The sequence below is a fragment of the Struthio camelus genome, chromosome 19, assembly GCF_040807025.1.
Source record: "Struthio camelus isolate bStrCam1 chromosome 19, bStrCam1.hap1, whole genome shotgun sequence".
Taxonomy (NCBI): Eukaryota; Metazoa; Chordata; class Aves; order Struthioniformes; family Struthionidae; genus Struthio; species Struthio camelus.
The window spans coordinates 11,515,541-11,526,214 of record NC_090960.1 but is presented as its reverse complement, the minus strand read 5'-3'; the positions used below and the strand labels follow the sequence as shown (position 1 = coordinate 11,526,214).

The following is a 10,674-nucleotide window of genomic DNA, read 5'->3' as shown; positions in this document are numbered from 1 at the left end:
ACAGTCTGCTAATAAACCTCTAATTAGTCTCATTACACAGCTGTACTGGCCTACATGATGTCTGGGATGAGCCTGCAGCAGCGGGCAGAGTCCTCGGTGCTGTGGGGTATAGAGGGATGAGACCACAGCGCTTTTTGATTTCTGCACATTGCCCTTTTTAGCAGGTAAAATGCCCTCCTGCTCGGAGAGCTGTTGCAGACTGCGAGAGCCCCCAGTATCTTCAGCCCGAGCACTCAGAAATGATGAGTCAGGTCCTAAAATTAAAAAAAAAAAAAAATCACAAGATTACCTTAAATATCATAAGACGTTTTTAAATGCAAACATATTTGGCTTATTGCTTTCTAGACACTGGAATTTTTAAATAGACTCTGGTCATATTTTCACTAGATAGCTAGCAACTTTTTGAAATGAAAACTCAGATTCTCGCCAGTATTTCCAGGAATGTTCAGGGAAAAAAAGCACCAAACATCCCGAGCCTCGTGATACAATCGCAACCTTGGGGCAGGCACACACTCACTCCGCGCGCTCTCACCCCAATTTCCCTATTTTTTTTTCTTGTGTTCTCTGCTTGAAACGAATATTTATTCAAACAGAAAATGTGCCAGTGTTCCAAGTGTCTAGGAGAAAAGTATCGTAATAACTGGCATAAAGAAGTCAAGCCACTTCCCATTGATCACGTTCCTTCTATAGGGCCTACTCCAAAGCCCATTGATGTCAGCAAAGGCTTTTCATTGACTTCAATGCGCTTTGGATCACAGCCTAGGTTTATAAAGGCATTTAGGTTCCTAATGATGTAAGTAGTTGCCTAGAGGTGTTAGGGGCCTAACCTGCTTATACCCTTTTGTAAATCACACCAGGCATCTACTTGCAAGTTGAAGCACTGACATACCTGAAACAGTACAATATTTTGAAGTCACCAAGCATGCTGCGTTGAAATCATGTTCACTAATTGCAGATAAAGTGATCTGGCTGCAGCGCGGCTCGGTTGGGTATAGAGTTTGAAATCCATGTACTAAAGATAAGTTGTTTTGCTTAGAGAGGAAAACTGTCATAAAGTTGGGAGGAGATCTAATAGAATAATCCATTGCAAATAACATTTGTTATTAATTTGAGCCTGTTTACTATTTGGAAAAATATTTTTATTAGTCAGCCAGCTCTGCAGATGGCTGATTATTATTCTTTGCAATTTTTTCCCCCTTTTTATTGAATAATGTTCAGATACACCAGCTTTATTTCCAAGTAGTTGAAGTTTAATTCCTTAGCTAGGTCCACGCTAAACAGAAGAAAAAAAAAGATCTAAGTCAAGTGTTTCATGTGCAAGTTTGTTTAAAAATTCTGTAATCTATGACAAACATTTCAAATTAAAAGGACATTCCCACAGGCAATGAAATAATGAAGCCCTTAGAATCAGGCAGCCGAGGCATGAAGCTGATAGCTATTTCCACATTTTATGTACTCTCAAAGGAGAAGAGCAGATTCTGAGAGCCGTATCATGTTGTGTTTGTGTATTTTTCTTACCAACTGCGGGCCTGATTCTGCAGCTCGCCTGCGGGTAGTTTGTCCAAGCGAGCGGGGAAAGACCTGGCTTCAGGTCTTTCTCTGCCGTATTCGGGGCGCTGCTTGGCATAACTGTTGGCTGTAATCCTGCACATATATTTTCTACTCATGTCGGTGGTTTCACTGATTTCAAGGGGGTCTGTTCCTCTGTGCAAAGAGCGGCGCGTGTGAAAGTATTGATCTGCTTACGAGCTACATCGGGAATTTGCGCTCAGAGACCAGAGGGACGGGGCTAGCCTAGGAGTGCGGGCGGCCGGACAGAAAGGCAGGGAGAGCGCGGTCGGCTGCGGGCTCAGCGCGACGCGCACGCTTTAGGGGAAGCTCCCGCGGAGTTCAGCGGACAAACCAGCCTTCCCGGGGGGAGCCGGGACGCGCCGCTCCCGCCGCTCTGCCCGGCGGCTGGCGGTCGGCGCTGGGCAGAAGGCAGCCCAGGGGCTGTACGAAAGCCCGCAGATTTGGCCGAGCAGCGGGCCGCCTTCCCCCGGCTCGTCGCCGCCCGCTGCTTCGGGGCAGAGCCCCGAGCGCGCCGCAGCGGCCCGGGCGGCGGCGGCGGCGGCGGCGGCGGGGCCGGGGGCGGCGGGGCCGGGGCCGGGGGCGGCGCGGGGGCCCCGCACGCCCCCGCCGCGCCATTGGCCCGGCCCGGCCGCCGCCCCGCCCCGCGCCCGGCGATGTCTCCGCCGAAGTTTGCTCCGCCGCCGCCGCCGCACGTGGGAGCGGCGCGGAGCCCCCAGCGCCGGCGGCGGCGGCGGGAGCGGCGGGCTCCAGCTCCCCCCCCCCCCCCCCCGGCGGCAGGCGATGCCCCCCTGAGGCCGGGCCGGGGGGGTGGCGGGACGCGGCGGCGCGCAGCCCCCCGCGGGGCCGGGCGCTGCGCGGAGGAGCCGCGCTGCGCGGGGGGATGCTGAGCATGGCCAGGGCGCCCGGCCGACGCCTCGGGGCAGCATGGCCGTGAGCGGGGCGGCCCCCCCCGCCGCCGAGCCCCTGCCCCGCAGCATCTTCAAGAAGTTCCTGGTGATGCTCTGCTCCCTCCTCATGTCCCTCTATGTCTTCTACTGCCTGGCCGACCGCTGCCAGACCCTGCCCGGGCCCATCATCGCCGCGGGCGCCGCCTCGGAGGAGGAGGAGGGCGGCGGCGGCGGCGGGTACCTGGGCGGCTCGGCCGAGCTGCCCCCGTGGCAGGCGGCGGCGGCCCGGCGCAAGCGGCTGCTGCAGCGGCTGAAGCAGCAGCAGCGGCGGCGGCGGCAGGAGGCGGCGCCGGGCGAGGAGGCGCCGGCCGGGGGCGGCGGCGGCAGCCGGGCCGGCGGCTCGGGCGGCGGCGGCGGGGGCAGCGCGGCGGGCGCGCCCGGCACCCTCCCGCCGCTGCTGGGCGACGGCACCAAGCGGCTGCCGCAGGCCATCATCATCGGCGTGAAGAAGGGCGGGACGCGGGCGCTGCTGGAGTTCCTGCGGGTGCACCCCGACGTCCGCGCCGTGGGCGCCGAGCCCCACTTCTTCGACCGCAACTACGAGCGGGGCCTCGCCTGGTACAGGTACGGGACAGGTACGGGAGGCCCCGGCACCGCGGCGGGCACCGCGACCGCGACCGGGCTGGGGCCATGCCCGAGCCGGCACTGCCCCCCGCTGGCCGCCCGAGCCCCCTCCGCCGCCCACCCGCCACCCCAGATCCCCCAGACCCGCTTCCCCCCAGTCCGCATCCCCCTTCTCTCTCCTCAAATCCCCATCCCTGCTCCGCACTCCCCCGTCCCTGCTCCGCGCTCCCCCAACCCCTCTCTCCCCCCCCCCCAATCCCATCCCTGCTCCCCCAGGCAGGGCGCAGGTCCCGGGGGAGCCGTCGGGGGGGCGCTGCCTGCGGGGACCCCGGGGCGGGGGCCGGGGGCAGCCGAGCTACCCCGAGGGAGGCGGGGGGGGCCTTGCCTTGCCGCTGCCGGGTTTTGCTTGGGGGGGGGGCTCCCCCGCCCCGGCTGCCTCCCCTTGCAAAGGGTCTCTGCTGGCTCGGTGCAGCACCAAATGCGTTGTTGCCTCTCGCAAACCCCAGCCCGGAGACGGAGCTGTTAAAAGCGGCTTTCCTATATTCGGTGTGCGGGAAACGTCTTTCGCGTGCGAATGTTTCGGCAGCCCAGTAGTGACTACCAAAAAATGTCAGTTCCAGGACCACGACCTTTGCCCTTACCTTGCTAACAAAATATATATATATGGTTCTTTCAATTAATCGGCGTTTCCTTAAACCAAGTAAAACCAAGTAAAAGGGATCCCCTTTAAAACCAGAACGCAAACGCTAAAGCCGAGGGGCAGAATTCTGATTTGTTTTGTTTCCGTGTTCTTCCCATGCATTTCAAAGTTAATAAAGGAGTGTTTTCTGGCAGGTTCCTATGGAAAGGACGGGTTAGAGGGGGACAGAACCTGCTCTCTTGCAAAGTGCCTCTGTGCTCGTGGCTTTCTTGAATGAAAGAGCAAAAAGGAAAGGATGTCGAGGACCCCCAGAGCTTGTTTTATGTTTATGTTAAGCTCAGCTATTAGCTGAGAGGAGGAGGATTTTAGCTCAGATTGCAGTGACAGTGTTGAAGTGTGGAGTAGGGTAGTACTGACAGTCCGAGTGTTTATGTAAAGTCTTAACACGTGGAAGCGATGAGCTTCCTTGTGCATCACCTGGTGTGTTAGAAATCTGCTGGGTTTTTGCAGGCTGCTGAGTGTGGGTTCTCTGAGAAGAAAGATTTCCTTTTGTGTGGGCTGGAGCTGTCTACAGAGCTATATTTTTAGTGTCGCTTATCCGATTTCCACATGCCGACCCCGTATCGGGAAGGAACCATTGCAAACAAATCTGAAAACCTCAAGAACTTCAATCGAGCCTTGACTGTGAAAAATAAATGGGGCTTTGGGATGGCAGGTACTGAGGCTTTCAGTGGATACTCGGGAAAAGCTGGTTTTGGGATGGTGCCCCTGAATCCCCAGGGAGCAGATGGCACCGGGATAGCCCCGCTCCTGGGAACCGTGCCCGAGCAGGGAACGCAGCCCTAGACAGAGGAGGAGCCACAGGCGTTTAGAGCAGAGCACAGCCCTTAGTCTGGGTTTACTTTTCCAGAGGTTTGGTCTTGATCTTGCAGCCCTCACCCATTCGAGGTGCTGCCCCGTAGGCTGTTTGTGCAATCATTACGTGGTACCGTTTGGTACATGAGCACGCCCGTTAATTGGTGCCGTTTGTTTGTTCTGGTATTTGATGCACTGAATTTCACCGTTTTTTATTTTATTTTTTATTAGCCCTGTGGAGGCTGAAGTACAGTGAATTCTTTGTGCGGGGTTATTCCTTTGAGACCTAATCTTGCAGGCCTCGCTTGTATGAGTAATCTTTACTAACACACGCAGTCCCGTAGCGATGTTAGAGCGATGGTGTCGGCCCCTGGTCACCAGTTACCAGCCGGTTATAAATCATCTTTTAAAAAATATCTGTATCTTTCCACAGGTTTGTTGTGATCTTGGATTAGGGTTCAGCGGCAGGGAAACCGCCAGATGTTTGCCAGCGGTCCCGACTCCTTATCTTTGGAATCGGAGTCTTAGGTTTCACGTGCATTTTGGGTTTTTTTTGTTTTTTTTTTTTTTTCTTCCCCCCCTTCCCAGCAGTCAGACTAAACAGCATCGTTACAAGGTATAAACACTTCGGGTTGCTTTCAGCGCCTGCAGGAAATCGGTGCGGTTAGCGAGCGCCCTGGCTAGGGCAACAGAAAGCTCGTGGCTGTTTGCAGCGACACCGGTTCGCAAGCAGAGGAGAGCAAACGTGGGCTCCGAGGCGGGTCGGCGCTGCTGTGAATAAACTGCCCCGCTGCAGCGAGGGGCTCTGGCGGGGGGGATTGCGGGTGCCTGGCCCGGGCAGCACGGAGCTGGCACAGGGATGCCACCCGTGAACGCTGGGAACCCAACGTCTGCGGGGGGCTCGGCGAGACGGGACTGCGGTTCCACCTGGAAACAAACAAACAGCTTTGGCAGCAGCTGCTATTGCCCCAACCTTTAGAAACGGGAGGATAAACTGTGGCTGCAGCAGCAGTGATGCTCCCGAAGCGGCCGGTCGGATGGCGGTACCTGTAGGGCCGCGGCCCCTAAGGCCCAGGCTGGGCACGGGAAAGTCCTGTCACCTACTGGGGTGCCCAGCAATGCACGGACCCACTCAAAAATGCTGTCTGTTAAATCAAGTGGAATAATCGCTCTCCTCTTAGCCAGCATTGTGGCTGCATAAAAGGCAGCTGCCCTGCAGAGAGGCTTGTTTTAAAAAAAACAATTGGAGTGATTTAATTCGGGAAGTGCAACACCTCCGTGCGTGCTCGTGTGTGGGTTGAATAGCGAGGGAAGCGGTGTGCCTGAAGCAGCTTTCTCCCTTTCAGTTGTTGCAAGTCCTCTATTTGTAGGGGGATAAAAGGGGGGGGGGGACGCGAACCCACAATGGTGTCATTGACTTTCCAGCACAGAAGTCTCTGCTCGAGCCCTGAACAAGGCTATTGAGCTAGCAGAGTTCAATAGCAGGTGAGCATGTGTTTTAACAGAGTTGGACTGCCACCCCCCACCCAGAACATGGCCGTATTCAGCCTGGGGAAAACGTCAAGGATGGGGGCTAATGCAGTCAAGGGAAAAATGCCTGGGATTAAAAAAAAAAAAAAAAAAGGTGTATTTGTGGGTGATACTGTGAGTCTTGCTGCTTTGCTCTGATCCTTTGTTAGTCTCGCGCTGATTGAGCTGCCTGTTGGAATGTCATTATACTGTCAGTCACCCCAGGAACACTTATTTCATATGTTTTAATCTTCCTGCCTCTGTTGCACTGATGCCAATTCCACTAGAGCGAAGCCAAGCTAATGTCATTAGATCACACCCTATACAGGGGAAGATGAAAGATGATTCAAAGTTACTCCATCAGGTCGGGAGTTTAAGTACTGCTCCTCCCTGAAGCTTCCAGATCTGGGGAGTTCTTCCTCCTAATTAATGTTGTCTTGGGATTTTTCTCTAAGGCTCTTTTCTTTTTTTTTTTTTTTAAATCTAAGGAACCAGTGATGTTCCTGAGTCAAAGGGAATGGAAAATGTTTCCGTTGGTGAAGAGGGCTGGGGTGGAGGAGAAGGAGGTGGGGGGAAGTGCCCATAGCAGCTGGGCGCAGCTGCAGCCCACCTTCTTGTGCCGTTTTCCAGCCCCTGTGCCTCAAATCCCAGTGAAATCTGAGCCCTGGGGATGGAAGAGTTTGGCCACTCTTGTCGAACTGGATGGCCTGGAGGTCCATGGGGTCTCCTGGTCACCATAATTCAGCAGCACTGTCCAGGGGTCTGTTTTTACCGTGGAAGCGAGCAGAGGAGTGGAAGACTGGGGGACAGGCGTATCTGCAGACGGTGGCAGGGGACGCTTTGGAAAAATGATTGCCATTTGCTACAGGTGTAGCAGGAGATAGCCACAGCCATCAGGAAGAAAGGACGTGGTGCAAAGCCCTCTGCAAGAGGGAGACACCATAGCAGGAGCCAGCAGTGCCCCTCTTGCATGGCTATGTCCATGAGAGTGTACCTTAACATTCCCTCAGGGTAACGTAATGTTCTTCTCCATCTTTCCTCACCCCGTCCTTGCAGTCTCTGCAGCTTAGCTAAGTCAGTGAGCATTCAAAACATGCCTAGCCCTGAACATGACTTGTGCCACTGGAGGATTACGTTTGAGCTGGTTTGGGGTTTTCCACTTGCTGCTCTGTGCACACCTGCTCGTAGGAAGCCCTGGTTTAGCCAAGCCTGCTCCAACTTCGGGGAACTCCTTGTCTCCCAGGCACATCTGCATTGCTAATAGCATCGAGTACAGCCTGCAGCAGTTTCTGCAAATTGCAACTTTGGATGGCCAGAAGTTGAGGTGGATGACGGGCCTTGTTTATTGATTAGCTGTGTAACTGGATACCTTCCCGTACCCAGCTCACTGTGCCAGGTGCTGTATGAAAAAAGGAACAAAAGATGGTCCTGGCCCCAAAGCGCAGATAATTCACTGTAAACAACAGGTGGAGATAGGCTGAGGCAGGCGCAAAGAAAGATGAGAATGTGCCTGTCGGCAGGGCGGCGTCTAGGGACGGGCTTTTTTGTGGCTCTTCGGCGCTGTGCGAGCCTCCTGGCCAAGGAGCTGTTGAAGTGGAGGATGAGTGGGTTTATGGGTGGGTGAAGGGAGTTGTCCTCACTGGGGAATGGCAAGGGGGTGAAGGATCTCACTGAGAAAGTTGATGAGATCAGGGCTGGGACCACGCAGTAAGTTATGAAAAGATAGTGACTGGGTTTCGACGTTAATCTTCTTTGCCACTGCCTTCAAATGTGACCTTGGGCAAGTCCCTGAGCTCAGATACTCTGAGGCATTGGGGTAAAAAATTGAAATCATTGGAAGGTAGGTACCCTACTGCTTGTGGAGTTTGGGCTGATGTCTTGGTGTGCCTCAGTTTCCCATCTGTAAAATGGGAGGAGTGGCCCTGCCCTGCATCACAGGGGTTGTGGACCACAGGGTCGGGGGGTCCAGGGTACCCTCTCTCCAGCGTGGGGATAACGCCTGGGCCATCTCCGCAGCAGAGCAAAGCACGCATGAGGCAGCAAGGGCACCAGGCAGGCAGCCGCAGAGGGGCTGTTCCTACTGAGACTCGCTTCATCCCCACCACTCTCGCAGCCGGATAGTGCCGGGAGCCTTGGGAGAGCTTCGGCTTGCTGTCCTCTTGCGTGAGGTGGAGTGCCATCTAGCGTACACATCTGAAGGACCATCTGGACATGGCACTGTCCAGACACGTACCCCAGCAAGGTCTGGGCTGGCTGTGCAAAGAGCATGAATCAGGGTCTTTCCCCTGCAATTTTTCCTGAAATAACCTCTGAAAGGTTACTATTTTTGGTGGTGCTTTTAAGCATTTTGCATATATATGTATTGCCTTCATTTTCTGCTGGGTGGAGATATTCATATCCAGAGTTCGTGCCTGTTCCTGCTGATGGGGTGAATCTCTGGTTTGCAGTACAAGGGGGGGCTATCGAGAGAGGGAAGTTCAGACAACCCTGTTCCCACTGTAAAGCATCAAAATAAGCAATTGAGGTTTTATTGGACTGTTGGCAGTTCCTGCAGTCTTGTGCGGGGCACATGCCAGGGTTCCTAAGAAGTCAGCACGTCCCGTCTTCATCTTCAGCCCTGCGTTCTGCCCCGGTCCCCGAGGCACAGGCACGTGGCAGGGATCAGTGCCACTGCTCTGCCCGGCTCTGGCTGGGGCCCTGGGGCACTAGGGTGCCTTTGGAAAGCTGGGTCTCCTCTGGTCCTGCCTGTCGGTGCTGAGCAATCTTGAAAATATGGCCTTGACTGTCCAAGATTTTGTCAGTTAAATTCATAGAGCCAGGTCTTGTGAAAAGCAGTACGAAGCTCCAGCTGGCTGGGGTGAGAGCCCATTTATGGCAAAAATTGTGATGCTCTTTGCAGAAGAAGCAGATTTACTCCACTTAAATCGTTAGTCTTCCTTTAAGGCCTGATCTTACAAATTCCTACCTAGATGAGTAGCCTTTTGTCCTGTGATCAGCTCTGCTGCCACTGTGGGGTCCCCTGTGGGTAATTATGTCGAGTCTGGGGTCTCGGGACGAAGTTCCAGCACCACCAATGCATCACCTCTGCCAAGCTAGGATTTCACCCTGAGCTTTTGAAGTCCATAATAAAAGTAGTTAGGTCTTAGTGGGGGGAAGGGAGCTGGTTCCATTGCTCTGAACTCTTTGGAAAGAACAAGTGATCAGAAAACCTGAGAATAACCCCCCCCGTGCACACTCTCTCGCTTACGTATGCACTAAAACTTCTTAGCTGCTAATTATGCTTTTTCCCTGGAGAATATCGAGGTAACCCAAACTGCTTTTGCAGTGAAACATAAGAGGCTGGTGAGGGGGAGAAAGGGCAATTGTTGTGGCCATAAATCTTTGCAAATTCTCATTACGTACAGGTATTATGGAAGGGAAATGGATTAGGTTGCAGTTAAAGTTACATTCCTGGCGTTGGACACTGTGGCTCTTACCGTTAGGTGCAGCCTTACCGACTGAACCTTGGCTTCCTACAAGGTTTGTAGGACTGGAGTCCCCAGGGATTGTGACAGTGGCCGGTGTCTCTACTTGAGCCAGTCCAGTCTCCTACGTAACCTACCTCCCGGGACATCCATTTCTCTGTGCTTTGGAGTTAAATGCATTAACCTCTAAGCTGCACTCTCTTGAGCCCTCGTAGTCGGGAGCAGCCTATTGGCTCCAGGAGTACTCTTCATGTGAGCATGTTGGTGGGCTAAGGCCTACTGCTGGAATATAAATAGTTGCTTGAGGAAGTGAATTATTCTTGATGTTTCTTTCATCAAGTGATGTGATTCTGTAGGAAGAATTTTTTTTCAGCAAAAGAAATCGCTGGTTCCCTTCGTGCACGGCAAGATCATCCTTCTTGCCTCTTAGAAGCGAGGAGATTCATAATATGCTCTTTCTGTTGCAATGCCATCTGTTACAAAGATATAAAGATCCTTGCTCAAACTCCCACAAACGCCAGGATGCTGCCAAGCACGGTTTGGTGAGAGATTGGAGCCCAGCAGGCTGCGAAGAGAAACTTCCCCTCTCTGTCCCAGGGCTGTTTTGGGAACCAGAGACTACATCAGCCTAGTGCACGCTGTTGCGGCAGGGCTGGAGCTTGCGGGTGGCTCCCAGCTCCTGCTCCCTCCTTGCCTTGGTTGCGTCTCCACCAAGCTTCAGCCTGATCCTTTTGGACCCTGGCTGTGGCTGGTCCTGGAGTGATGTCCCCAGCCCCAGCCTTGCTGAGCCAGGTGGCTCTGCTTTTCTGAGCCCAGCTGATGGTTGTCAACAGGGAGCTGATCGCCCGGATCAGGTCTGACAAACAACTTCCTCTGTTGAGAGATGGTCAAATTCAAGCACAGCTTTGCTATGTGAAGCCAGCAAATTATTATTTTCCCCTCGTCCCCCACAGGGTATTTTTCTGCTGAAAATTTCAAAAAGTCAGAATGCTTTGTCCTGACATTTCTCATTGGAAAAGATCGCCCTACTGGAGTGTGTGCTTTCTGGTGAAGCCTTTTATGGGAAAATATCAAAATTGTATCAATTGTTTTGACCTCCTTGTTTATCTGATAGTCTGTATGT

The 10,674-nt window shown here is 53.8% G+C and overlaps 1 protein-coding gene across 1 annotated transcript in view; it reads left to right on the top strand.

Moving 5' to 3' along the window:
• The first annotated feature begins 2,446 nt into the window (after positions 1 to 2,446).
• LOC138061621 (heparan sulfate glucosamine 3-O-sulfotransferase 3A1-like) overlaps positions 2,447 to 10,674 on the top strand; it is a 54,120-nt gene continuing 45,892 nt past the window's right edge. The window contains exon 1 of the mRNA XM_068913806.1: positions 2,447 to 3,083. Within this exon, the coding sequence (XP_068769907.1) occupies positions 2,497 to 3,083 (587 nt within the window). The 5' untranslated portion in view covers positions 2,447 to 2,496. The remainder of the gene's footprint in view (positions 3,084 to 10,674) is intronic.